Raw genomic sequence first — 26,554 nt, 5'->3', positions numbered from 1 at the left:
TACGTATACCTATGCTGATGGCTTGTGTGCCACAAAGAACATCATGGGCGTGAACAGCTTCATGCGACCACCTGCGACGAGGGCGTCGGCGGCGACCTTGAGAGATTCTCCCACCTCATATGTGCCCTTGGGTGCCAGACCCACAAACTCGAGCGCACGCACGGCCGACTGCGTCACAAACTTGCCGAACCACGTCATGCGCCAGCACGTAAATACGTCCCAGGCTGTCTGTACTTTGCGGATATCACCCTCCAGCGGGTAGTACCATGGGATTTTGTCGCCCTGGTCGGCGAGGTCCATCTCCTCATCGATTTGAAAGCCCACGGTACGGAGCGCTTCACGGGCTTGCTTGATCGTACGCATCTCTGGAATTCCGTCGCCCAGCTCAATGCCGTGTGCAATCTTGCGGTGCTCCGGGTTCGCGGCATCATACTCATCGGTCATACACCACTCGTAAAGACCAAATACACCACCTGGCTTAAGCACGCTTAGAATCTCGCCATACACACCCTCCCACGTCGGGGCGTGACATGTCGCTTCAATGGCGTACACGGCGTCAAAGCTGTTTTCGCCAAACTGCTCCTTCAGCTTCATAAAGTCACCCTTGACAAAAGAGGCCTGGTCCTGCAGCTCCGCCTTGGCCGTGTACTTGTTGGCACGATCCACCTGGTAGGCATTGTTGTTGACACCGACAATGGTCACACCGGCAAAGCGAGCGATTTCACGCGCCGGGCCACCGACACCACAGCCGACGTCGAGCACGCGCATGCCTGGACGCAGATTCATCCGGTGCGCTAAAAAGTGCTCATGACGAGCCAAGGCCTGGTAAAAGGCCTCTCCTGGGTAGTACCGCGCAAAATGAAAGTTTAAGCCCCAGCCATACTCGTACAGGTCAGTAGCACCATCGTAGTATGCGTTCACCACATCGGTGTACTGGTCTAGACGGGCACTCTGATCTTTGTCCGTGTCTTTGGTCGAGTCAGGATTCCAGTACTTGGTATAGTCGGCAATACCCTGCTTGTTACGAAGTTCTGTAGCGCTCGACATGTCCTGCGTGGTGTTAGCTCTAGCACCGTGTGCGGGCTGTGGGGCCAGCGCTTCAGGGACTTGAATGGGAAGCCGCAAGCGGCTTAAACCTCCATGAATAAGTCAAGATGCGAAATTTTCATCATGAGCGTCTGGCCCCCAGCACGCCAGCTGTACATACGTGGCAATGGCACTACCCTGCCTAGTGGGAGAAATGGCCTGATCCGGCCACGTACGCCCCATGGCATCAATGGGATATCACGTGATCTATAAGAAGCCAGGGCCCTCCCGCTCCTCAACGTGGATCCTAGCAGCCCTGCCTCAGCATGCCTGTCATTCGCGGCGAACTCATCGAGACTGGCACAGCTCGATGAAGGTGGAAAGCGTGCATGGTCTCAGAAGGCTGCGCTATTCTCGACACGCAACAAGGACGAGACCAATACGGCTGACTCCTTGGTCACCTTGTGGCAGCCAGGCCATGGCACGCACAGAAGCGCAAGAATCAACTACTCGTAGCGCAAAGCGGCAGCAGCGCGAGCTCTCTGTTGCACCAGCTGTGATGGGAGGCCGAGCGTTCGCTCTTCTCGTAGATCACGTGCTTAACACTCTACGCGCTAAGGCCGTGTCAGCGTCGCGCGTCGTCCACGCGCGGTGCTACCATGTCGATCGTACATTTGCAAAACGTGGAAATCATAAATAGCCATGCGCGGTTTTCAGGTACGTCGTGCCTTCTTACGCAGACCCATACATATTCAAGGTCACGTTTGAGTGTATCTCGCCTCTGGAGGATGACATTGAGTGGAAGCTGATATACGTGGGCTCGGCGGAGTCGGAGAAGTACGATCAGGAGCTGGACAGCTGCATGGTGGGGCCTGTGCCTGTAGGTGTGAATTCCTTCGAGTTCGAGGCTGAAGCACCGTCTCCGGAAAAGATACCTGCCTCTGATTTACTCGGCGTAACTGTCATTTTACTTACGGCCTCGTACAAGGATGCCGAGTTCATTCGTGTAGGATACTACGTCAACAATGACTACGAGTCGGAGGAACTGAGAGAAAACCCACCCGAGGATGTGCAGCTCGACAAGGTTTGTCGCGAGGTACTAGCAAGCAAGCCACGCGTCACGCGCTTTAACATTAATTGGTACGTGATGGGGTATACTGACTTGCAGGGATAATCCCAAAGACGTGATCGAGCCCTCTGCATCTGAAACGCAAACGACACAGACACAAGAGGGTGAGGCCGAAACGGTGGAGACGACGCCCAAACCCATGTATCGCCCAGAATCTGAGTTGTCCCAGGGCGGCAGTGCATTTGTACCGCTGTAGGATGATCATACATACCCCGCATCAGACAGCCAGTCCAGAATACTGGCTGGACTCGCTAGACTGTTGAAATAGATGGATTCGGCACGGCTTGGCATGCGGTCCTCGAGCATATAGGCCAGATGACGGCTGTGGTTAGTAGAGCCAACGTACTGTAGGAAGGACGTGGGCAGACCCCAAGACATGGCATGATCCACGAAGCGAGTAATGGCCTCGGGCGGAGTGCGTGGTTCGCCTGCGAATAGGGCCGGGTTGACGAGCAGGCCGCGTGCGCTCATCGCACCGCGCGCACCAGTGTATCGGCGCCATTCGACTGCATCGTCATTCGTCCAGATATCTCCGTTGACAATGCAGGGAGCACGCCCGCCTGATCCGCCATCTTCTGCCCATACCCATGCATCGTTTGGCGATGTGCCACGCGCTGTTTGGAGGCCGCATGCATTCGCACAGTCGACCGCAAACTTGACCGCGTCAAGATGGACTGGATCTGATGCAGACGATTCGTGCATGGTACGCCCGTGGATTGTAATGAGGGAGGCACCGGCATGCAAAGCATTCCGGACGAGAGTGTCGGTACGCCGCAAGTCTGCGTCGATGCGGATCTTGACGCTTACGCAATAAGCGTGACCCAGTCGGTCCTTGACGGTACGAACCATATCGCGTACTGTTTCTGGCTGACGGAGTAGATAAGATCCGATGTGCTCCGCATACGCCCATGGCTGTGGGCATCCGCAGTTCAGGTCAATGCCGTCGACGAACGGACTCACGAGCTCGGCGGCGTCGGCTAAAGGACCTGCCTCACTCGCAGCCAGTTGGCACACAAGTGAGCCGCGGAACACGACATCGCGATTTGTGTGTTGCGACGGCAGGCGAAATGTGCCGCGCTCCGCCTGGTTTGTACTGAATTCGGCGTCGCGCGCCTGGGGATGCCGACTAAATTCAGCCGCGAGGATCATCGGAGTTGTAGTGATGTGGGTGTTATACTGTGCTACGAGCGCACGAAACGGCAGCTTGGAGTACCGCACCATGGGCGCACACACATTCACATGCTCGAACGCTCCGAGCAGATGATGAGGTGGCAAGGCCCCTGGCTCCATAAAAAAAAGGCAGGCTTGATCCTCCACTGCGGCTCCAGATGACCAACATTTTACAGCAGGGCAAAATCAAAGCGGTGCGAAGCTCGACCAAGGAAGCGCGTCGAGCACTGGAAGAGAGCGATGAGACGTGCTGGACGCTGGATCTAAATTCGCCAAGTACGAGCGAGTATGCTGAAATGCATTGTACTTTTGACGCAGGCGTGCCGATGCATCAGCTGCGCACTTTGCTGTGCACGTTTGGCGGAGGTTTTTCGCCGATCCGCGTGGTCGTGACGGCCGTCGTGGACGGCCAAGACGTGCTCTTAGCCGATGTCTACCCGAAAGATGGCAATATGCCACAGTCGTTTCCCATCGAAGCTCGTGGCGCGCAGGTGGCCAGCAAGGTGACGCTCCGTTTGGAGGGCAGCACGGATGGATTTGGCCGCGTCGTGGTATATCATTTGGCGGTGCTTACATGATCATACAAACTATACAACTATGATACAGAGTTACTCGTCCATGACGGGAGCAGAGGGGATCGGCGCCTCGGACAACTCGTTCGCACGTTGCTGGTAGGTGGGCAGATCGAGCGAGTCTGGCGGCTGGCCTGGCATGGATGGAAGGATTGACGTGAGCCAGGCGCGTTCCTCTTCCGCTTCTTGTGCCTTGGACTTGCTCATCGATGCGTACTCGTCGTACGACGACACAAACGGTGCGGGTGGTGCGGGCACGATGGCACTGCTGCGTTCCTTGCCTTTCTGCTGCGCGTTGCTGGAAGAGGGTGGCATATCGGGTGCGCTTGGCACGGGGATATCATCGATGGCATCCGGTGCACTTGGCACGGGGATATCGTCGACCACCTCGGGTGCACTGGGAGCCAAATGAAGTGCTTGCAATGTGGCCTTTTCGTCCGTGGCGACATGAGCCGAGAGGGTAGTGGTATCGGGATCCTCGAACGGATTGCATATGGGCTCCGGTTTGTCGTACGTAGTTCGAGAAGATGCTGTGCCGTAGCTCGGTGGCAGCGTGGCGGCAGGTTCCATAGGCAGGGTATTCACAACTTGGATATCTGAGGCGTCAGGGGCCTCTGAGTGCGATGGGTATCGGGGGGACCTGGGCCTGACCGGAGCGGCGATATGGACAGCGTTCAGCAAGGGAGGTTGCGCGCAAGGGAGATCAGAAAGAGATAACTCAGAGGCGGTGTCTGAGTCTTCATCGTCAGCGTCCGAATGGTCACGAGGCGGCGTGTGTCGCGATGCGCGCGAGCGGTGTCGGAGATGCATAAAGAGCCGTGCACGCTGAGCAGAGGGCGGCCATGGAAGAGGTTCCTCTGATTCTGACTTTTCAGACAGCGTTTCCTCCTCGTCCATGCCATTGTGACGCAAATCGCGCAAGAACACGGCCGTCCCAATGAAGAGGATGATGAATATGGACAAAAAGATGGCGGTGATGATGATGGCTTTGCGCTCAAACCATATGCTTCGGCGAATGTACCGCGCGAATGGGCTCGTGACACCCATGCAGGTGTCTGAATGAGGCGGGCAGACCCAAATAAGCTCATTGGACGTGTCCCTCGACAGAGAGGGCCGAGCGGCGGTGGTGGGCAGAGGCTCATATTCCACGGCCCACGCGCACTCGAGCATTATGTACAGCCAGACGATGGCCGACGTGTACATGCGACGCCGTCGCCGCGCATGCCTCGAAGGATCCAGCCACCGCATGCACTGCGCCACGTAATATGACACAGTCCCTGGGTGCACAAAATTCGGCGCCTGGCGGTCCCTGTCAGACCAGCGCCACGTGCTCCTGCGACAATTTTGCACCTCGGCGCCTATGTACTACGATGCCATGTCGTCATCATCGCGCAGGATTTCGGCGTCCTCGTCCGTTGATAGCATGTGGTATTGGGAGAAGGGGCGCTCGTAGCGGCGTAGGATGTCGCGCGTGATGGGCAGGTCGTGCAGGATCGCCATCACGTTCGCCCACGCGATGTGCACGAGATGCCGCCCATGTTGAGCGACGTTTTGGAGATGTGCGTAGGTATCGCGGAGGAACGGTTCCGCATCGCCGAGCGAGATGGGGCTGGTGGCATGCACGCGCCGCGCCGCCATCCACATGCAGGCCACGTAGCCCATGCCGCCTAGGCACAGCCACGCAAACAGCCACCAGATCACCGAAGAGATGCGCCACGACGAGCGGCAGCGATGCCTGCGGCCGCGATCGGGGCGCTCGCCCCCACGGCACTGCGAGAGGGGAATTTTGCGCATGTTGGTGCGCTCATACCAGAACCCATCGTAGTCCGGCGCATCGCGCGCGCATTGCGTGTCCGGGTCGTCGGGCAAGAGCTGTGCGCCGGGATACGGCATACAGGTACCGTCAGACACATCGCGATAGTGGTTGAACTCGCACTCAAAGTCGGCCGCAAGCGAGCACGCACAGGGCGTCTTTTCCACACTGCGCTGTGGCATGTGCTCGCCGACGTAGCAGATGCGATCGCGTTTCCGGCGCCAGAGCCACGTCTGCTGGCCAAACAGGCATGCCTCGGCACGTTGCTGACTCGGGCTCCAGCGCTCAAAATCACTGCGGTCGTCGTGGTGCGCATCCCACACACATGGGCGTGTCAGCACGTGGGAGAAGTCGAGGAACACGGCCGTCGCACGGGCGTCAGCCGTCTCGCCGAGCATCACAAACTGCCGCTTGGTGTCCTCGGGCACGGTGTCGATCGTCTGAATGCGCATCGCGGGAGCGAATCGGTACGTGTTCCACGACAGGCCCTGGTCGAGGGTATAGCGCACCGTGTCGGTGAGGCGTGTGTCGTCTGCCAGCAGGATGATCGCGCCGTGGTCGCCAAACTCCCACTTGTGCGTGCCGCGGTGCATTTCCTGCCACGTAAAGCCGCCATCACGCGTGAAAAAGGTATCGCACTCGCTGTACGGCTTCAGAGCTAGACCGACATTGCCTGTCGCGAGCATCATGCCCGTCGCCGAGGGGCTCGTGGGCTTGAGCAGATGATCAGGGCGCTCGAGCAGATTGTGCAAATGCAAGTTGCAGCCGACGTGTTGGCACTCGTATGCGCGGCCGGACGAGTCGACGGGCGGCGCGGGAATGGACTTCCACAGGCTACCATCGTTGTGCGTAATGACCGTACGCAGCGCCTTGCGGCCGCTGAGGCTCGCCTCGTGCGTATTCGACACGAGATTGGCGAGCGCGATGCCATCGAGGCCTTGCATCTTTTCAAAGTCGACAAAGCCATGCGCGTCGCGGTTCACCCTCCCCAGCGAAGAGGCAAAGTAGGTGCCGTTTGAGTTGCTTTTGATAATGTCGCCCCACTGCGCTGCCTGCGTCGTGACATGCAGGAACACAGCGCGCGTCACCGAGTCCAGGACCGTGTACGCCGAGTGATCCAGCCGCAACGAGTGCGGCAGACTGATAGGTGCGAACGTGCGCGCATCCATCGATACGTACATGTGCAGCGACATGCCAACGGGCTGCGCCACGATCATGTACTGCGAGAACACGGAGAAGCCCAGCACACCACGCATCACCGTGCGCTGCCGCCGCGTGAAAAATGCGTCGCCCACGACAATGTCAAAGCCCTGCTTCTGCGGCTTCTCACACACAATCGCTCGCTCGTCCTCCGCGGGAAAGTCGCGCGTCTCGACAAACGCGCACTTGCGGACGTGCGTCGCGACACGCGACCACTTGGCGTAGCCCTCGACGGTGGCATACCACAGCTCTGTCGTGCAGGCATACTTGAAGCAGTCGGGACTTCCGATCCACAGCACCCACGACGGATGCCGTGGATGGAACTGCATGGGCTCGACACCCGCCCCATTCGCCAGCAGCGGCACAGAAAACCACTTCCACGACCGCCCACCGTCCATGGTATAGTGCACATGTGTGCCCTGCGTGATCACAAACGCACGCTGTGCATCGTACGGGTGCTGCACGATACGCAGCGCCGTACTCGGTGGATGATGATGGACGCGGAGCGGCAGCGTATGCCACGTACTGCCGTCGTCCGCGGACTGAAACACTTGGCCGTTGGTCAGGCGCACGAGAATGCGGGGCGACGACGCAAAATGCAGCACCTGCGCGATGGACGCGGGGAACGTGAACGCAGCGTGCCGCACGGAGCCCGTCGCTGGAGCCATCTCACTGCACGGCCGTCGAACCGGCGCATCCAGCGGCACGGACGGAGGCACACACGTGTTGCCCGGCACCTTGCGGTAGCCGGACGGGCCGCGGAAGGTGAGGGCGTTGCCCGTGCACGCGCCGGGCGGAGCGGGCACAGGCATCGTCGGCTGGCACGTCCCGTTCGCACTGCGCACAAAGCCCATGTCACACTCGTAATCGGCCGGCGTGCAGGCACACGCTTCGTCGTGGCCTTGGGGCTCGTGGAACTTGTCGCGCACGAAGCAGTCAGCCTGGGCCTTGCGGCGCAGATACCACTGCCGGCGTCCAAACACGCACGATCCATGAGGCGTCGCAGGGTAAAAGCGCTCAAAGTCCGCCTGGGCGCACTTGCGCTTGGACAGAACCGCAAAGTCGATAAACATGCTCGCGTAGCGCTCGTGGGCCGTCTTGGCACGGCGGCCGCCCAGAAGGAGGATTTTGAGGGCCGTCCCATCCGGCACAGACGTGAGCACAACAGGCTCGATAGCCTCGGGCAGCGCCAGTGTGGTCCATGTGGTGCCGTAGTCAAACGAGTACTGCACGACATCGATGCTCGGTGCATCCGCGGCCATGACAAGCAGGCCGCCCTGATCCGCAAACACATGCTTGTGCGGTCCGCGCGCCACCATGCGCCACGAAAGGCCGGCATCCGTGCTAATAAACGTATCGCACTCACCGTACGGACGAAGTCGGTCACCCATCGATCCGACCCCCATCATAATCCCGGGCGCTGTCGAGGCAAATACGTGCCCCAAATTACGGATAGCAAGGACGGCATGCAGGTGTAGCGAGCATCCAGGACGGTCGCAGGACGTCTTTTTGCCATCTAGATCCTGCGTCGGCGCCGGAATGTCGGTCCACGACGCCCCTTCATCGTGGGTAATACGTGTCTGGACACGGGCCGGCGAGCCGGTAGCATGGACATTCACGATCGCCACGCCTTCCATATGCGTCATGTGCTCATAGTCAATGATACCATCCGCGCCTCGCACCGTATCCGCGATACTCAGCGAGAAATTCGTACCAGTGCTGTCACTGATAAAGAGGCCATCCAGACGACTCGCATGGTCATACACGTCCACCGCGAGGTGGTACTTGGGCCCCTCAAGAATCGTGTACGCATTCTCGTGAGACAAAACCACATGTGGGAAGCGCGCACGCGTCCACGTTTCCGCGTCAAGACTCACGTAGAGACGCAGCTCGTCATCGTCACTTTGCACGGCCGCGATCAAAAACTGATCCGACCTGCCCATATTCACAAAGCCACGTGGGTTGGGCAGGTCCTCCAACACCACGGCCTGCCGCGTCTGGAACAAGTCGTCGCTCACAAACATCTTGAGCTGCGTCGTGTCGCGCCGCTTACGACTCATAGAAACGTCCCATGCCAGGCACAGGACGCGTTGTGTAAGCGCCTCAGGTACAGCGACCTGCGGCGTCATTTTGGCCCAGTGGCATTGCTCAACGCGATCTAGTAGCGGATGAGCGTCCGAGATAAATCCATCCGTCGTGTAGTAGGCCACGTCATGACACACCTTGCGGAACAAGTTCACCGTGCAAGCCTGGCCCGTGAAAAGGATCCAGTCATGATGCGTCGGATGAAAGTCCAGAGGCATAGCTTTCAAGGTCGTAGGCGGATGAGGCGTTGAGAATGACTGCCACGTCTCGCCACGGTTCGACGTGCGCCAATGCTGATTGCTGCGCGTCAGAATATACGCTTGAGTCTTGTCGTAGGGATGGAGCACGAAAAGGTGCGCCTCACCCTGTACAGGCCCCTTAATTGGGGCCCACGACTTGCCTTCATCCGCACTTCGGTACACGATACCATCCACCGCATCGTGCCATATAACCACGGACGAATCTTCAAAGTATTGGATCTGAGCGGCCATATTAGGAAAGTGGGTCACTTTGACCTCGGGTATGGCTGCATGTGTGACTAGGGTCCATGCTAGCACACATGCGCACAGCCAACGCCAAACACCGTGCATGCTTGCGGTGCCGATAAGCGCAGGTGTGGGGTCGGGAGAACAAAGAGTGGTTTGGTTGGGCGTGAGTCTATGGACCTCCACATGAGCGACCCGTCACATGGTATGGGGCACAGATGGATAAGGTGATGGGGAGAGTAGGATCGGTGCAGGTGTCATAGAATGCGGCGCATGCAAAGACGCCTGGGCAACAAGACCAGGCTTTTCCAAGTTCGTCGTAAGAGGAGACACGGTTGACATCGGCGGGGGCAATTCTTGCATCTTGAATTGGGGAGAAGACAAGTCGGATGGGTCGGCCGATCGAGGCGATCTGGGCGCACCATCTGGACAAGATGATCTAGGTGACAAAGAGTGGGGACATGGACGTGGCTGCGGCTGCAATTTCATAGCGAAGGTGTGGGGAATGGGTATAGCGGCATGATCAAGCGACGACACGAAGGGCGAGGTCGTATGAGGGCATGAGCACGACCGGTTCGGAAGCAATGACTCGCCTACATTTTGCACAAGGTGTATTGGCGACATTGGTGAAGCTGGCATAGAGAGAGAGACAGCCGGTGTATTACCAGGCGAGTCATTCGTCGTGGGCGTGATGTGCAAACGAGGAGCAGACGTCTGGGTTGTATTCTGTGCATAGGTGTGCTGCGACACAGAAGCCTGTGCATCGGGAGCAAAACGATCTTTGCCGACCGCATTTGTCATCAGATAGTCGGCAGGCGAAAGCAACAGGCCCAGATCGACAGATTGTGGCCACCGTCGTGATAAGGGCACATGTTCCGGCATCGGCCGATCTGTCGGCGCGCCGTCTGAGGGGTGGCTTGACATGTTCGTAAGCACATTTCGTTGTAAGTCTGCAGCCCAATCTTTGGACTCATTCATGGATGCGTGTTCGGTTGTCATGGGACATGCCCTCTTCTCTAAAGATAGGTCGTCCTGGGTAGCGTGAGAAGCAACTGGTTGGAAAGCAGCTCGCGCGACTTTCGCGGTCGTCTGATGAGCCTTTTGGCTGTGATGGGCATCCCAGCTGTCGATTCGACCCCGCATAGTAGCCAGCACACTGGTATTACGACGGTTTGTCAGATTTCGTGGAGATGAAATAGGTTCGTGACAAGGCGATTCATGACCCATACGAGTAAAGTGTTCACGTCCACGGCGTTCTATGGTGCCATGGTGCTCCGTATATCGGAGTAGAAGCTCTTCAATCTCACCGGAGCAGAATTCAGCCAGCTTTCCGTTGGGACCAAAGACCAACACTGCCACATCTGAATTGGTGAGTACAGCTAGTTCATGCGCTTTCTTGAAAAGACCAGCCTTCCGCTTGATATACGTTGTCTTGCGATTCCTATCGCTTTGGATAGGCTGGATATTGATCTTTTTACGGCCCATAACGCGATAGGCACGGTCCCGTTGAACGACGGAGCAGACAGGGCCCTGGTGACGCCGTCATCTCGAATGCGGCGCACACGGGGTAAGGCTGCGCAACCAATCATGCTGTGACATAGTGAGTGAGGCCCCGGCACGGGTCTCGGCGGTGTGGAGGTTCATTTTGTTCCGAAGCGAGATAGGGCCCACCACGTGGCATGTCATTGGTGGACCGACTAGACCTTGGGAGTGTGTTCGCGAGGCTTGCGTCCTTGGGCGGCATTCTTTTTCCCCTTGGTGACGGGTGCGCTGGATGCCACGTGCTTAATGTGCGGAGGGAGCAGGCCCCCTGCTTGGTCCAGCCAAGGCACGCGGAAGCCATGCTGCCACGTGTCTGGGCCCAAAACCTGTTTGATGCGTGTGCATAGGCGGTCTTGCTGATCGCCACGCAGGGCCGTCGTGGTCATGAGCGCAGATAGACGCCGCACGCGCAATGCTGTAGACAGCAGAAACTCGGCTCCTTGTGGCAGAGGCACCAGCACTACAGCGGGTATGCAAAAAGCCTGTCGTTCCGATGGATGCCACAGAGTTGGAACCGTCTCGTCGCTCGAGCTAGCAAGCTTTCCCGCACACATAGCATTGTAGGCACCGGTCAGCATGGGCAAATGAGATACGAGGACGGGTGGATCCATGTCGGCCACGCATACGAATAAATACCGAGGCAGGCACGAGCGATCCAGGGGGATGTTTTGCCGCACAGTATGAATGTGAGACTCGAGTTGGCGCGAAACTGCATTCACACCTACAACGTACGCAGGGTCAGATTTTTGTGGCCTTTTTCCATCTTCATCGCAGAGTATCTCTAGGAGTGTGTGTAGGACGGTGTCACCGTCGGCTTTGGGTATACGGGGCCAGGACACGGCAAACGGTGAAGTAAGCACTGGCCGAAACACGCGCTTTCGTTGGGACAATTTCTCGCCAGAAGCCATAGAGGCTATGAGTTTCGCATCTTTTCCATGTGGACGGTCACGATTCGCCTTGTGCCGCTGTGTGTGCTGTTTGGTGTGTACCTGAGCGACCATACGTCAACGTCGACGGAACCAAGGAGGACCCTGGCAGAAAAGTTGTGGAGGTCTATGTTAAATGACATAAGCTTTTGCGGCGGGAGTGCATAAAGGACGCTTTCGTTTGCCGTCGGCTTTCGACCCCGCCTACCTGTCAATCTTCGACGGAGACTCAAGCATGTTTCTTCGGAGGTCTCGTTCCATCGACGTGCTTGGCTCGTCTAAGAAATTGGATGCACAGAAAAGCGGGGGCGAGATGAAAAAGTCTAAGCCCAAATTGAAGAGTATGCGATCATTCAGATTTTTAAAATCTCCCCGGCTTGGCTTTGCCCCCGAATCTAGCTCCAGGAATCCATCTCAGACACCTGCAACGCGCTTGGATGGAAGCGCGATCTCCACGCCGCTCTCTGATGCACACGGTCTTGGCATCAAACATTCCACAGGGCCAGGCATGCCTGGTTCCTCGGGCGACACCCGTCCTGTCCCACACGCACGAATGTACAGCCCCCACAGTGCGATGTCGACAGACATCTTTTCAACATCCAGGCCCCCCGGCACCGGTATGCGCCTCCCGCCGTCGCGCACGGATGCGAATGTGGCACAAGATCCCTATTTGGACTGGGAGCTCCCTTCCGAGATGGCCGCCCCAGCTAGTGAGCCGCTCCCGTCTGTGCCTGTCTTCCCGCAGATGAGCGAACTACACACCGAATCTATGCACAGTGAATCGAATGCTCGTCTATCGCCGACGAAGCTCACACCAGAGGCGACAAAAGTGCCAGAGAATGCTGAGGTGTCTCAATCGACATGGCCGCCGTACCATACGGACCCGGTACGCAACATCGAGGATGCCTACTACTACATAAACGAGGCGCCGGGAGACCATCCACAAGATGTCACGATGCAGGGCTATGCCATGCAATCCGATGTGACGGCTCCCACGTCTCAACTTGAAGCAGCCGCTATCACGTCGCCCGTACCTCCGAGCGGGCTGTATAATGATCAGGCCCAAGCTGCATCGCGCCCCGCTTCTTTATCAGACACGATAAATCCATCGCAGGATGTGGTTGATGCTCTTGTGCACCCTTATGACTCTAACATGGACGAAACGGTGAACCGCCCGGAGTCATGGACGCTGCCGGAACTAGAGAATGGGCAGCCTACGACTGACGATGCATTGATGCCTCAGGGTGACGAGAATGCTGCAAGGACCGCAACGATGCGCACATCTGTCAATCCGGACAATCATTCGACTGTCACCGCTGAGCCAGCGCTGCATGAGTCACAAGACGGTGCCAACTCGCTGCCTCCTGCGAATTCGACTCACTTGGCGTCACAGGATAAACAGCTGCCGCAGATACAGTCCCATCCAGAGTTTCCGGTTTCAGCGCTTCCAACAGATGCATCCTACTACCGCGTCGAATGCATGCTCGGTTCGCACGTTCTCGTGTGCAATGACCCGATTGTCCAATCGAAAGTCCCGAAGCCTGTCGCCTACACCTACGATACCTGGTATTTGGAGCCCTCGAACGGGCAAAAATCGGCTAATATCACGGCCATCGTGGCTGCGAGTCCATCGAACGAAGAGGCGCTAAGCGTACCGCTCCACCTGAACGTATTTGCCTCGCAGCTCGAGCCTGCCTCAGAGGGACCGTACGTTCTTGATATCGCTACTCCATTGGAGCTGGAAGTCCCGCACACACAGCCATTATCATCCAATGTCACGCGACTTGTCCCACTCTCGACGAGCTTGCGCAATGCCGCCCTATTTTCTATGAGCTCGCACGTTATCTTGGCTGCCACGCCACGCCGCCTCGTCGCAGAAATGACATCAGGGTCGGCACCGGGATTGCTGCAGGATGTGTTATTGGGCTACCGCCCCTACTTTAGCGCGCATCGTCTGCTTGAGCTGCTGCTTCAGCGCACTGAATGGGCCATTGAAAAGCTTGGTCTGCCCAACGTCGCTCCAACGGCACAGCGAGTCTTATCACAATCGCAGTTGGCCCTATGGCACTGGTTGCTCTACTACTACGAGTACGACTTCCAAAAGGACGAGGCCCTTACTCGCCGCCTTGTCCAGTGGACGCACGAGCAAAACTTGCGCCTGGAGTCCTGGCCAACCACAGAGGTGGGCTCCTCTTGGCCATCTACGGTGTATGATGGTGAGGAACACTTGCCAAGGGACTTGCGCGAGCGCATGCAATCGATTTACTCTCTCGTGGAGATACTCGTGCCTGAAACCCTTCTGCCACCTCCTGAGGCGGCAAACGAAAAACGCGGCACAGGTCTCTTACACAAGACCCGCTCCATCTCGCGAATGCTGTCGCTGTCAGGCGGTCACAGTCGTCGCGGACATTCACGCAAGTCCAGCAGCGCAGCGGTCGCTGCCGCTGCCCATCAAGATGCGGCAAACATGAGCGGCGATACTGACACGAGTGCAGAAGCAACGCGCGATGTCCCATTTCCTAGTCAAATTCAGCGGAATCGATCGCTGCGTGGACTGCGCAGTATGCTATCGCCACGCACTGACCAGCATGACGATCCCTCAGAATATGAGCCGCGTCATTCGATTCGTAAGTATGAAACGCTCGTACCGGACAATGAAGACGGGGATGAAAGCACGGAGCATGATGCAGCTCTAAAGCTGTTGGAAGAGGCGCTGGGAGATATTCCACGCGCCGAGGACCTGCATCAGCCGGCGTCTAAATCACGCGTTGATGGGCCGTTCCATTGGATCCCGCGATACAACCACACGTCTTGGAAAGAAGCACAGCGAATGTCCATGTCGATGGCTCGTACGACCAAGCCTCCCGGTGCTTCGGCTGCGCCGCCCATGTCTTCGACACCCTCGGCGGCCGACGGTGAGCCAGTCTTGGCTTTGCGCGATTCGCTGCTTCTGTCACAGCGTTCCAGTACGATTGCTCGGCAGATGGGCATGATTGAGCGTGAACTCATGGCTAGTATTGACTGGTCCGAGCTGTCTGAGCCTTCGTGGGATCAGCACACTGTGCGACAGGAACAGTGGCAGCTGGAGTACCAAGACTATGTGATGTTCCGCATCCGCCAGACGATGAATGATGAGCCGTCGGAGGGACAAAAAGATGCACTTCGCCAGACGATCCATGGTCGGGGAATCCACATGTTGATTGCCCGCTTCAACCGCACCTGTGCTTGGGTCGCTAGTCACATTGTGCGCAGCAACAACATCCAAGAACGCGTTGCGATTGTGAACAAGTTCATTCGGATCGCTTGGCATTGCTATCGTCAAGGCAACATGGAATCGCTGTGCCAGATCATGTTTGGCCTGCAGTCGCCTTGGATCGCCCGTCTGCAGCAGACATGGGAACAGGTCTCATTGTGGGAGCTGCGTGCATTTGAGGCTCTGCGTCGCTTCACTTCGCCTCGCGAGCAGTTCGCCTTTTTGCGCTATTCTATGCGTGAGGCCATCGAGACCAACATCCCCTCGCGCCGGTTTTCGCCGTTGACAACGAGTTCGTCGCCGTATGTCCCTTTCTTTGGACAGTTTGTGTCCGACCTATCAGCCATTGATTCGCTCGCTAGCTTTGTTGATGCATCTGGCATGCCCAACACCATGCCGCTGTACGACGACCAGGAACTCTCGTTGAGCTGGGATGCACTCGTCAATGTGTACCGCCTTCGCATAAAGTCGCACATCGTGCGTGAATTTATCACGCTGCAACGCTGCCAGCGCCAGGCACCTGCGCCCCCCATGGAGCTGCCGATTTTGATCGAAGTGCTCCAGCTTGATACCCTTTCCGCCATGGCCATCCAAAGCACCTCACTGGCCCTGGAACCGTAGTCGATCGTTTTTCGCATGTATAGCTTTCTAGTGGAGGTGCATCTTTTCCCATGGTCGAGGACGGACAAGTCCAGGAGCTTCAGAGTATTCTTGGCTGTACATATGAACAGGCATACAGTGCACTCCATGACGCGCAGGGTAATATGGAATGGGCCATGAACCGCATTCTCGATGGACCAGCGTCGCCGGCGCCCCCACCATCGTTGCCTATCCCGGAGCGGAGTTTGACGGCGCCTCCCAGTTATACAGAATACCCATCAACGCAGTCCCAGGACGAACAAGATGCTGATCTTCAGCGTGCTGTTGCGGCATCTATGGTCCAGCATCCTACTGCACCTTCAGCGTCAAATGAGGACGAAGAGCTCATGCGCGCCTTGGCAGAGAGTGTCCAGGGCGCACCGCATGCACGGCCCGACTTGATGCGTCGACGCCAAAAGCTCGAGCCCGTGGTATTTGTTCCCAGCATACCCACTTACAAGGCTGTGGCATGGTCTCTTCAGGCGCTCTACGCCGCTACACCATTGTGCCAAGCCTTGTATACGTATCCCAAATCCGATACACGTACTACCAACCTTGCCCAGTACTGGAACGGCGTGAGTCCATCCGGGCCGTGCACGGCTGAATCCCAACATACCCAGTTGATCCAGCGCATACAAACACTCTTTTACTTTGCAACTCACACAGTGCGCGCCGTCGTCGTCACGGGCGATATCGATGCGATTCTTCCTCGGGACATCATGCTTCAAGCATCGTGGCAGCAAGATATGCATGCGCTCATAAAAGCATTCGTCGATCTTCTAGCGCATGCATGGAAAACAAATACATGCTTAGAGCAGCACCATCTCTTTCAGATGTTCATCGTCCCCACGGGCGCAAGCGCGCCTACGGATGAGCTTTCCATGTCGACCCTGGTGCTGGATCATACAGCGACCGAGTCTAGCGTATATTCGTGCTTATTATACCAACTGACGGATCATGAACAAGCCTATTTTATTAGCCGAGCACCTCTTGTGCTATGTCTGCCTGTGCAGCACTCGACGACAGGGCCTTTCCGCATCGATCTAACTGTGTACTTGGACTCATTCTTGTGGAACAAGCGCACTGAGGATGATGTTGCTTCACAATGCGCTTCCCTAGCATCTCAGTACAAGGCTGCTGAAGCAGAAAAACGGCATTGGACGGCACGTCTCGCATCATTCACCGAGCACGATGCTCTATCTTCAACCCAACAATCGGAAGCGTATCTGGAACATGTTGCACATTCGCCTTTATCGGACTGGATGACACGTATAAGGAAGGCTTTGGAGCAGCGAGTATCAGTGGCTAGGTCGCATATCTCTGCACTAGACGAACAACTCACATCTCTTCGCACGACAATGACCCAACTGCAAGAAAAGCGGTGGAACGATCCGGCATTGCAGACAATGCCCTACGATCTCTGTGCGGCTGTATTTCAAACCAATGAGTCAGAGTGGGCATACATTCAGCATAACGGCCAGTGGTGGCGCCTAGAAGATACACACGCTCAGGCTATTGATCCGCACACGATGACCACGGATCCCGGTGTGGTCTTCTTGGCATATACGCAACGGGCCTACAAAGCGCAAGAACCTACGTCAGAGATACTCACAGCCTTGCGAGACGCTGTGGCCAAAGATAACGAAGAGGCAGAGAGGACACTCTCGTAATTGGTATGCTATAGTACATTCTAGGCACTCTTTGCATGCGGCACACGACGCTTGCTCCCTCCATAAGTGTATCCAATCGTGCCAATCATGACGGCAGCAGCACCCGACCACAGACCTGCACTGCCTGTTTGTCGGTTCAGTAGAACGACACTAATAACCAGACTCACGGCCTTTCGCACAACGAGTACGAGTGAGACACTAAGGCTTGACACTCGGGACGTGAGACGGTTGACACCGTTGATACACAGCAGCTGCGTGAGGACATTGAGGGTGAGGTTGACATAATAAGATGGTACAGTGAGGCCCATCTTGGTGCAAATAGGACACATGGGGAGCGGTGCACGCGGTGTCGCATTGGCATCAGCAATTTGTGCAGAAAGACCGCGCGACTGGAACGCAAACAGCGGAAGGGAAAAAAGATGAGAGTAAAAAAGCGCTTCATGCCAATGTTGCCGTCCATACTTGGTATATGTGCGCTCCTGGAATATGCCCATCGCACCTGACGTCAACAATGCCATGCTGAGAAGAAACACGCCGAACATATAATCTCCGTTTGAAGACGTGTTTTGGGTGCCTGACGGCAAGGCAGCCGATAGTGTTGCCACAACGACGCCGATCGTGACCAAACACACGCTCATTAGCTGAAGCAAAGAGTATCTCTTTCCATCAATCGTGTACCCCAAAAACATATTGACAAGCATACCACCACTGCGAAAGACAATGTGTACAGACATGGGAATATTGTAGGCAAAGGCCGAATTGTTGAGGATACTAGTCAGATAGTATAAGATCACTTGAATGAGCCAGCGACGAAGGGGAACGCCTGGCCGCTTAAGGCACGGAACATAGCAGCCATGAACAGAGCGCATTTCTACTTCACCCACCAGAGCAATGACCGTTGTAGCCACAAACTGTGCGAGAGTAAGAAGTGTGCCTGAAGCGGGCAACTGCTTTGTTGTCAGCTCCAATGTGAGCGCATTGCTGCAGCAGCCACCAAATATTAGAGCCATAATCAGCCCAAAATCAGCGATCACATTCCGTACAGTCGTGTACGAAGGGATGCGCGACGACTTCACGGCAGGCATCCTCGCTAATAATAGGAGGGAACGGCATCACACATGGTACTTGCGTCATGGCTTAAATGAATAGCCACGTGGGTCGAATCCAAATGCGTATGGGACTTGATGTATGAAACCTTGTTCTCATCCACAGACCCAGTCTCACTCTCAACAACGAGGTTCCCTGGAAATGTCGAGAGACGCAGAAACGGTTTCTCCGAGTGTGGAATCGAGCTCTCTGTCCACAGGACGGGCATCAGGCGTGAGTTCGAATATGACATCAGCGTCTGTGCGCAAGGTCACCCCCGATGCGCCACAGTCCAAGTCCCAAGAAGTATCTTCGCACGACTATAAGAAGACGTCAGGGTACAGGTTCTTTGTGCGGTACATGCCTCGTTTTTCTATGTTTGATTCTCTGAGTCGGAATGAAATGAACGGCCCATTTCGAGGTTTCTATAACTTGTTTTGGATTTGTCTTGCGTGTGTGGTCTTATCAGCCTTCACTCAATCGTTCGATAATACTGGTCAGATTCTGAGTCTCACTCTCGCTACTCTCATGAGTAAGGATACACATGTTCTGGCTCTTAGTGATGCCATTTTGGTGGCACAAACATTCTTGTGTGTGCCCATGGTGCATGGGCTCAGGTACTTCCGAATTACACACCGTTATATTATTTTAACGATCCTTTTACTGTGGCATATAACCACTATGGTAAATGTCATTATCTGGGCCCGCTTCCGAGATTGGCCTTGGGTTCAGTCTGGATTCTTTGTACTTCATTCTATCGTGCAAATGATGAAAATCCACAGTTATGTGGACGTCAATTCGGCCATGAATGAAGAGCACCTAAAGCTCCTCGATACGGAAAAGCAGCTTCTCGACCGTGTGGTAGAAGTGGATGGTACAGGTGTGCCAAGTGGCAAAGAAAAGGCCTGGCACAGAGCTGCAGAGCGCACGCTCCAGCAGCTGGACCAACTTTATCCTGAGCATACAGCCTACAGTAGGCTGAAAGACGTCTATTTCAAGTGGGCGGACTTGCGTGTTCAGTCGGGCTGCTCCAATGAACGCGCACATGTTTTACTGCCCCTTCTCCGCAACGATATTCCTCGCAGTCGAACACCCGTGCCCGAAGACCAGCGCAAAATGGATGTGATGGTTTCTGATTCAGCTTCCTACCCGCATCCCAAGCTGGTAATGGATTTGCGCGACTTGCACCCCTTCATCTGGCATCCAGATGACAAGGTTCGGTCACTTGCTCATGACATTGCCGTCATTCGAGAGTCTCTTTACGCGGCGTCTGTTCCAGGACAAGGCTTGAGCACAATGTGGCCACATAACGTGACCTTGGCTAACTTTTTAGACTTTCAGCTCGTTCCTACGCTGGTTTATAAGCTGCAGTACCCGCGTCGGAATGAAATTCGTCCATGGTACATCGCGGATCGTTGTATCGCTTTGTTTGGTACATTCTTGGTAACCTATGTGATCACGGTCAATTGGATCATACCTGTCGTGGAGGATAAGTCGTCGAGCCTTCTATCTATCTTCCTGCGTCTGATGACACCAATGATTTCTTGTTACTGTATTTTGTTTTATCTCATGTTTGAATGCGTGTGTCAAGGGTTTGCCGAGATAACTCGCTTTGCGGACCGCGAATTTTACCAGGACTGGTGGAACTCCACCTCCATGGATGAATACGCCAGGAAGTGGAACCGTCCCGTACATCACTTTCTTCTTCAGCACGTTTACTTTTCCATGGTGGTTCGATATGGAATGTCCAAGCAGACGGCGTCCACATTGACGTTCCTCATCAGTTCGGTCTTTCATGAGTTGGTGATGATCATTGTGACCGGTAAGATTCGCGGCTATTTGTTTGTCTTGCAAATGAGCCAGATCCCGTTGATGTTTATGGCACGTTTGCAGTTCATTCGTGCTAGGCCCGTGCTGGGTAATATCCTGTTCTGGGCAGGAATGATTATTGGTCTTCCTATATTAAACATCCTATACATTGTATTTTAGAATGGTGCTAGGTACAGGAACGCATGTCACATTCGCAAGACTCTCCACTTTTTATCACGTGTATTAAAAAATATCTTGGTCGCACGTACGCTTTGCTGCGCACCATGAGCAGCGAAGCAGACTTGCCGCGCTCTCAATCGCGTCCGTTTTTGGAACTAGCTCAAAGCCTGCGGAAAAACTCGCAAGATTCATCTCAAATTGCGAGGAAGATTTCAGAATCTGTAGCAGACGGTGATTTGGACCACCCTGAAGGCCTTTCCATTCTCACCGTCAAGGTGGATGCCCTGCTCGCTTACATCCAGAATTTGGCCCTACTGTGCGTGCATCGCCTCAGTGGACATTCTTTGGGCGAAGAAACGGGCTCCCAATATGTAAAAAATTTGGTCAAGCTCCGCCTTCGTTTGGAAAAGATGCGTCCGATGGAAGCTCGGCTCAAATACCAGGTGGAAAAGCTGCTGCAAACCTTAGCGGCCGTGGAACGTGAAGCTTCATCTGGCGCAGCTCATGAAGATAAGCAAACAGATGTGGAAGAAGATGTGGACATGTTATCATTCCGTCCCAATCCAGAAAGTCTCGTTTCTGCGCAAGTGGGCCGATCAGATGTGGCCGACGAAGAAACAGGCGAGCCGTCCCCAGCTGTCGGCGGCGTATACCGCCCGCCGAAGGTCGCTCCTGTCGTATACGATCCTGACGCACATGTATCACGCAATGCGCGGAAAAAGGAGCGCCAAGTGTCACGCAATACTGCATTGTTGGCCGATTTGACTGCTGGTATGTCAACTAACCCCTATGAAACATCTGTAGGTGGTGTTGGTGGCGATGGTGCCATCGGTACTTCCGGATCATCGCGTGCCCGCGCACTTCGTCGCATGCAAGAATTCGAAGAAGAGAATTACAAGCGTCTCTCTTTGAACAAGAAGGAGGCGAAGAAGCGTCGTCGTGATGAACAGGATGTGGCTCTAGGTGGCTTGGGTTTGTCGAGCCACGGAGGACATCGTCTTAGCGGCGGAATCGAAGAAGAATTTGGTGACTTGCTACGTGGCTCTGAACGCGATGCTCGACGCCGAGCGCGTGGCGATGAACGTGATGCGTATAATGCACTGCAGAAGCGAGCAAAGCGTCCAACTGCCATGTCGCAAGCTAAGCAACACGCTGACACGAGCGATCATTTGGGCGCTAGTGCAGCCTCGACACACAAATTCAAAAAAGCTCTGCGAAAGCACAAGCAAAAATCGCGTGTCTAAGCGGCTGATATATGTACACTACCCTAATATGTGTCGTTCTACGGGCGTGGACAAGCACATCACTCAAGCGGTGTCATCAGCTTAGGCACTGCTTGGCTTGAACGTAATGTCAGAGAGGACATTGAAGCCCTCCTTGTAAGCATCGAGCAGGGCCTGTACACGTTGGCGCTCCTTGGTCAGCGTCTCATCCTCGTGCAGGAGCTGTTCGAACATCGACTCCTTGTATAGGTTCACGACTAGGCGGTTCTGTACCGTGTCACGCGAGTAGTTGACGAGCAAGTGCATAATGGCCTTAGGCACCAGGTCCTGAATCGATAAACGAACAATGTTGAAGTATGACGTGATCAGCTCACGGATCAAATTCGTCTCCATCGCTTCACGCTCCGACAAAGCAAATTCCTCCTCTGGCACAGGGTCCATACTGAGGTATTGGTCCAAACTCTTCATATTATAGGCAGCGCTGTTGCCTTCCAGACCAAGGCGGCCCGTAAGAATGTTTGGCTTTTGTTCAGGCATGTGCGAGCTCAAAGAAATGCTCGAGCTAGCATCATTCATAGTGGCACCACCAAAGAAGTAGTTGAGGAAGGATTCGCGCTGACCACTCGTGCTGATAGGACCCGAGCTCGCGCTGTATGTCGAGCCAGAAGCTGGGGCATCCGCACTCGAGTCTGACGAGGGCGGCGCGCGTTTGGTACCCTCATTCGATGCACCGTTTCTGCGGAATGCTTCCACGGCGCGCTTGGTATGAGGTACGCCGTTCATGATCAAAGCCTGGTTCTGCTTGTCGTCTTCGTCTTCCTCGGTGGCAGGCGTACCAAGGTCCGAGTCGAGCGAAATCTCGTGCCGAGGTGGCTCAAGCACAGTTTTTCGTTGCTTTTCCTCGCGCATTCGGGTCGCAATATTGGCCGAATCGTTCACAAAGGCTGGATGGTTGGTGTTGATGTACGCAGATTGAATTTCAATCAGACTCTGCACGTACTCAGAGGTAGGACCAAGACGTTCACGCAGCAACTCTGAAACGACTTCGATGAGTTGAGCATGCAAACGAGGGAAACGCTGAAGACCAGCACTGGTGCAGTTGTGGCAAATTTTCATAAGCTCTTCATACACAAGTTCCACACAGCGCAAACTAGGAGGCAGAAGCAGCTTGATTTGCGGCTTGATCAACAGTTCGAATGCTGCTTCTGGCACAAAGAGAGTGGGGCGCGGACCGGTGGAATTGCGAATAGCCGTGCGAATATCGTGCACGGTGAGATTTTGGGTCGGGTTGATCGAGTTGAGTGCTTGAGCAAAAATGTCCTGAAAAATACAGTACACGCGGGCACCACCACAGAGCTCCTTGGTGGAAATATCGAACGAGGTTCCGTCAATGGAGGCGACAAAGTCCTTGGCAAATTGCGTCATATATTTGAGAATAAGTGTGCCGCGATGCTGGTCGCCCATAAAAGATGTATCACCAAATGACGCAAGCTCCTGTTGTGCCTGACCCATCAGGGTGTTGAGACGTGCCTTCATATCAGGTAAGCGCTCGCGAATGTGTGCCATCAAGACCTGGTTCAGCGTCTTGGCCAGATATTTCGTGCCGCACTTGTGCGCAATGCTGCGGTATGCAATGTGCGTGCGGAAAAACTCTTCTTCCGAACGACGTGCTTCGATTAAAGGAACAGCATTGTTGATGTCGTGCTGGGAACGATTCACAACGCCAACAAAGCCTAGACGCAGAGGGTACATCCGTCCTGATAGAATTTCAAGCGCGTGTGTGCCTTGATCCATCAAGTCCAGCTTTGTGAGTACACCAACAGTTCGGCGTCCCTGTGGGTCGACTGTGCGAGCAAGTTTGAGACTATCCGAGTTGGCCAAATCCACATTGGCCGGACTCACAGCAATAATAATGCAGTTGGGCTTAGAGATATAATCAGTCACAAGCGAGCGAATTTGGCGTTCGATGTCAGATGGCTGGTCACCCACTGGAATTTTGGTTAAACCTGGCAAATCCACCAACGTAAGATTAATGACATGTGGGCTAAAAATCTTAAGATGGATGGGTTGCTTCGAGATACCTTTATTTTGACCAGCGACACGGAAAGTCTCGTTTTCAATTTCTTGACGAATAGCATTAAAGTCGGTGAAACGTCTGTCAAGATGCAGAAATTCACCATATTCCTCTATGCCACCTGACATTTCAGACGCAGGAAGATGGATGAGCTGTAGCACGAGCGGCCGGCGAGTGACAATGCCACTGCCGCGTGGAAGGAAGTCACGTCCGACTATACTGCATTTTATGTTAGTATGCATTTAGACATAGTACGCACGTCTCCAACACACTGGATTTACCCGATGATTGCGAACCAACAACAACACATTGTGGCAAATCAACACTGTGTCCACCAATGGTAGTGAACGTCTCTTGAAGCCGATTTACGACCTGGATAAGATCAACGTCCATCCCTGTACAAATACAAGCACCAGAAGCACAATAAGCTTCCTTTGACGAAGAGGGGGCTCGGCTGTCAAGAGTCACACACGATACGCGCGTGTGTGTTTCGCTCCAACGCTGCCAGCTACGCGTGTTGCTTGAAGGGCGGTCAGCCGGTAACTAGTTCGGCCGAGAAAAGAACGAATCAGTGCGTCGCTCATCCGGGCGACAGCACCGATTCCTCCAAGCCCGACGTAACAAAGCACCCCCTGGAAGCTCGTCGACATGATATGGAATCAAATGATGTGTTGATCTACGATACGTTGAACGGCATGCTATGCTACAGGTGCATGACACACGTCAAAGCTAGTTAGACCAATGCATCATCATGCTCGGGCATATGAATTCGACCTTAGTTGCCAAGGAACGACGAGACGCTAGCCTTAATCGAGGCAGCGATCTTCTCCTCGACCTCTGGCGTCATGACACCCTTGCTGATCTCGGAAAGAAGGTCGTTCTGAGAGGCGAGCTCCTCGCGGTAAGAAGCCTCCCAGTCAACAATCTTCTCAACAGGGACCTCATCAAGAAGACCCTTGATACCAGCGTAGATAATTGGCACCTGGATCTCAACAGCGAGAGGGTTGTACTGACGTTGCTTCAGCAGCTCAGTCAGGCGAGCACCACGGTTCAGGGTGTAACGAGTCGAGGCATCAAGGTCCGAACCGAACTGAGCGAAGGCAGCCAGCTCACGGTACTGAGCAAGGTAAAGCTTGAGCGAACCAGCGACAGCCTTGTAGATCTTGGTCTGAGCAGCCGAACCGACACGCGACACGGACAGACCAACGTTCACAGCAGGACGAACACCCTTGAAGAAGAGCTCAGACTCAAGGAAGATCTGACCGTCTGTAATCGAAATCACGTTCGTGGGAATGAAGGCCGACACGTCACCACCCTGGGTCTCAATAATAGGGAGAGCAGTGAGCGAGCCAGAGCCGTTGGCATCGCTCATCTTAGCAGCGCGCTCAAGGAGACGCGAGTGCAGGTAGAAAACGTCACCGGGGTAAGCCTCACGACCAGGAGGACGACGCAGAAGAAGCGACATCTGACGGTAGGCAACAGCCTGCTTCGACAGGTCATCGTAGACGACAAGAGCGTGCTTGCCATTGTCACGGAACCACTCACCAATCGAGCAGCCCGTGAAAGGAGCCAGGTACTGCAGAGGGGCAGCATCCGAGGCGGTAGCGCTAACGACGACCGAGTACTTAAGGGCATCGTTTTGCTCGAGCGTCTGAACAAGCTGAGCAACAGTCGAACGCTTCTGACCAACAGCGACGTAAATGCAGTGCAACTTCTTCTTGTCATCGTTGCTGTCATTCCAGCGGCGCTGGTTGAGGATGGTGTCAAGAGCGACAGCCGTCTTACCGGTCTGACGGTCACCAATGATCAGCTCACGCTGACCACGGCCAATGGGCACCATGGCATCGATAGGCTTCATACCAGTCTGCATAGGCTCGTGGACACCACGGCGGGGCAAGATACCCGGCGCCTTAACCTGGGTACGACGACGCTCCGAAGCCTTAATGGGGCCCTTACCGTCAATAGGGTTACCGAGGGCGTCGACGACACGACCAAGCAGCTCAGGACCGACAGGCACATCGACAATCTGGCCAGTGCGCTTGACAATGTCACCCTCCTTGATCAGGGCATCGGAACCGAACACGGTAACACCAACATTGTCAGGCTCGAGGTTAAGAGCCATACCACGAACACCGGAGGAGAACTCAACCATCTCTTCGGCCATGATGTTACGGAGACCGTAGATACGGGCAATACCGTCACCAATGGCGAGCACGCGGCCAGTCTCCTCGACATCAAAGTTCGAGGTGGCACCCGAGATGCGCTGCTCGAGAATCGAGCTGACCTCCGAGGCAGCAGCCTTGGCCGTAGCATAGCTACGGGCAGCAGTAGCGAAGGCCGGAATAGCACGGCGAGCCTGTATGCAATAGCCCAAAAGAAACAAGGCATTCATGTTAGTATCGAGATTCACTAGCGCAAATCCGGTGCTCACAGACCGGGCCTGATGTGATCCGAAAATCGTCGGATCACACGGCGCCAGCCCAGACGGATCAATAAATACGTACCGTAGGCACAGCAGCGGTGCGGGCAAGGTTAGCAACTGCAATGCCGGTGGACCTAGCGAGCATCGCGAATATTACTCGAGGTAGGGCAAAAGGTAAAGGACAAGGACAAACGGACGGTCCGCGACTGTCGTAACGGAACGCACTCACTCACTCCGTCGGCCGGGCTAC

At 55.1% G+C, this 26,554-nt stretch overlaps 15 protein-coding genes across 15 annotated transcripts; 6 read left to right on the top strand and 9 right to left on the bottom strand.

Annotated features, from left to right (window-relative positions):
- Window positions 1–9: 9 nt before the first annotated feature.
- On the bottom strand, window positions 10–1,047 carry MRET_3473 (sterol 24-C-methyltransferase; the record flags this gene model as incomplete). The annotated part of the gene is made up of 1 exon (XM_027630100.1): window positions 10–1,047. One exon carries the CDS (start codon window positions 1,045–1,047, stop codon window positions 10–12), a length of 1,038 nt encoding a protein of 345 aa, XP_027485972.1.
- Window positions 1,048–1,685: 638 nt separating this feature from the next.
- On the top strand, window positions 1,686–2,351 carry MRET_3472 (histone chaperone ASF1; the record flags this gene model as incomplete). The annotated part of the gene is made up of 3 exons (XM_027630099.1): window positions 1,686–1,743; window positions 1,767–2,166; window positions 2,195–2,351. The coding sequence occupies 3 exons, from the start codon at window positions 1,686–1,688 to the stop codon at window positions 2,349–2,351; spliced, it is 615 nt and encodes a 204-aa protein (XP_027485973.1).
- Window positions 2,352–2,356: 5 nt separating this feature from the next.
- On the bottom strand, window positions 2,357–3,445 carry MRET_3471 (tRNA-dihydrouridine synthase 4; the record flags this gene model as incomplete). The annotated part of the gene is made up of 2 exons (XM_027630098.1): window positions 2,357–2,477; window positions 2,502–3,445. 2 exons carry the CDS (start codon window positions 3,443–3,445, stop codon window positions 2,357–2,359), a joined length of 1,065 nt encoding a protein of 354 aa, XP_027485970.1.
- Window positions 3,446–3,483: 38 nt separating this feature from the next.
- Window positions 3,484–3,903, top strand: MRET_3470 (uncharacterized protein; the record flags this gene model as incomplete). The annotated part of the gene is made up of 1 exon (XM_027630097.1): window positions 3,484–3,903. The coding sequence occupies one exon, from the start codon at window positions 3,484–3,486 to the stop codon at window positions 3,901–3,903; it is 420 nt and encodes a 139-aa protein (XP_027485971.1).
- Window positions 3,904–3,933: 30 nt separating this feature from the next.
- MRET_3469 (uncharacterized protein) lies at window positions 3,934–5,100 on the bottom strand (the record flags this gene model as incomplete). The annotated part of the gene is made up of 1 exon (XM_027630096.1): window positions 3,934–5,100. The coding sequence occupies one exon, from the start codon at window positions 5,098–5,100 to the stop codon at window positions 3,934–3,936; it is 1,167 nt and encodes a 388-aa protein (XP_027486010.1).
- A 162-nt stretch (window positions 5,101–5,262) lies between these two features.
- On the bottom strand, window positions 5,263–9,585 carry MRET_3468 (sortilin; the record flags this gene model as incomplete). Its single annotated transcript, XM_027630095.1, has 1 exon — window positions 5,263–9,585. One exon carries the CDS (start codon window positions 9,583–9,585, stop codon window positions 5,263–5,265), a length of 4,323 nt encoding a protein of 1,440 aa, XP_027486009.1.
- Window positions 9,586–9,678: 93 nt separating this feature from the next.
- Window positions 9,679–10,965, bottom strand: MRET_3467 (transcription factor; the record flags this gene model as incomplete). The annotated part of the gene is made up of 1 exon (XM_027630094.1): window positions 9,679–10,965. One exon carries the CDS (start codon window positions 10,963–10,965, stop codon window positions 9,679–9,681), a length of 1,287 nt encoding a protein of 428 aa, XP_027486007.1.
- A 212-nt stretch (window positions 10,966–11,177) lies between these two features.
- On the bottom strand, window positions 11,178–12,023 carry MRET_3466 (ribonuclease P/MRP protein subunit POP3; the record flags this gene model as incomplete). Its single annotated transcript, XM_027630093.1, has 1 exon — window positions 11,178–12,023. The coding sequence occupies one exon, from the start codon at window positions 12,021–12,023 to the stop codon at window positions 11,178–11,180; it is 846 nt and encodes a 281-aa protein (XP_027486029.1).
- Window positions 12,024–12,183: 160 nt separating this feature from the next.
- Window positions 12,184–15,822, top strand: MRET_3465 (guanine nucleotide exchange factor LTE1; the record flags this gene model as incomplete). Its single annotated transcript, XM_027630092.1, has 1 exon — window positions 12,184–15,822. One exon carries the CDS (start codon window positions 12,184–12,186, stop codon window positions 15,820–15,822), a length of 3,639 nt encoding a protein of 1,212 aa, XP_027485856.1.
- A 50-nt stretch (window positions 15,823–15,872) lies between these two features.
- On the top strand, window positions 15,873–17,510 carry MRET_3464 (ubiquitin carboxyl-terminal hydrolase 25; the record flags this gene model as incomplete). Its single annotated transcript, XM_027630091.1, has 1 exon — window positions 15,873–17,510. The coding sequence occupies one exon, from the start codon at window positions 15,873–15,875 to the stop codon at window positions 17,508–17,510; it is 1,638 nt and encodes a 545-aa protein (XP_027486008.1).
- A 20-nt stretch (window positions 17,511–17,530) lies between these two features.
- Window positions 17,531–18,595, bottom strand: MRET_3463 (solute carrier family 35 (UDP-xylose/UDP-N-acetylglucosamine transporter), member B4; the record flags this gene model as incomplete). Its single annotated transcript, XM_027630090.1, has 1 exon — window positions 17,531–18,595. One exon carries the CDS (start codon window positions 18,593–18,595, stop codon window positions 17,531–17,533), a length of 1,065 nt encoding a protein of 354 aa, XP_027485792.1.
- Window positions 18,596–18,758: 163 nt separating this feature from the next.
- MRET_3462 (sterol O-acyltransferase) lies at window positions 18,759–20,585 on the top strand (the record flags this gene model as incomplete). Its single annotated transcript, XM_027630089.1, has 1 exon — window positions 18,759–20,585. One exon carries the CDS (start codon window positions 18,759–18,761, stop codon window positions 20,583–20,585), a length of 1,827 nt encoding a protein of 608 aa, XP_027486004.1.
- A 104-nt stretch (window positions 20,586–20,689) lies between these two features.
- MRET_3461 (U3 small nucleolar ribonucleoprotein LCP5) lies at window positions 20,690–21,829 on the top strand (the record flags this gene model as incomplete). The annotated part of the gene is made up of 1 exon (XM_027630088.1): window positions 20,690–21,829. One exon carries the CDS (start codon window positions 20,690–20,692, stop codon window positions 21,827–21,829), a length of 1,140 nt encoding a protein of 379 aa, XP_027486006.1.
- An 81-nt stretch (window positions 21,830–21,910) lies between these two features.
- MRET_3460 (dynamin 1-like protein) lies at window positions 21,911–24,275 on the bottom strand (the record flags this gene model as incomplete). The annotated part of the gene is made up of 2 exons (XM_027630087.1): window positions 21,911–24,101; window positions 24,142–24,275. 2 exons carry the CDS (start codon window positions 24,273–24,275, stop codon window positions 21,911–21,913), a joined length of 2,325 nt encoding a protein of 774 aa, XP_027486005.1.
- Window positions 24,276–24,657: 382 nt separating this feature from the next.
- Window positions 24,658–26,449, bottom strand: MRET_3459 (F-type H+-transporting ATPase subunit alpha; the record flags this gene model as incomplete). Its single annotated transcript, XM_027630086.1, has 2 exons — window positions 24,658–26,238; window positions 26,387–26,449. 2 exons carry the CDS (start codon window positions 26,447–26,449, stop codon window positions 24,658–24,660), a joined length of 1,644 nt encoding a protein of 547 aa, XP_027485827.1.
- Between the last annotated feature and the right edge of the window lie 105 nt (window positions 26,450–26,554).

This window comes from Malassezia restricta, chromosome VI (genome assembly GCF_003290485.1).
Source record: "Malassezia restricta chromosome VI, complete sequence".
Lineage (NCBI taxonomy): Eukaryota > Fungi > Basidiomycota > Malasseziomycetes > Malasseziales > Malasseziaceae > Malassezia > Malassezia restricta.
The sequence above is the reverse complement of the archived record's forward strand: the minus strand, read 5'-3'. Positions and strand labels throughout refer to the sequence as shown.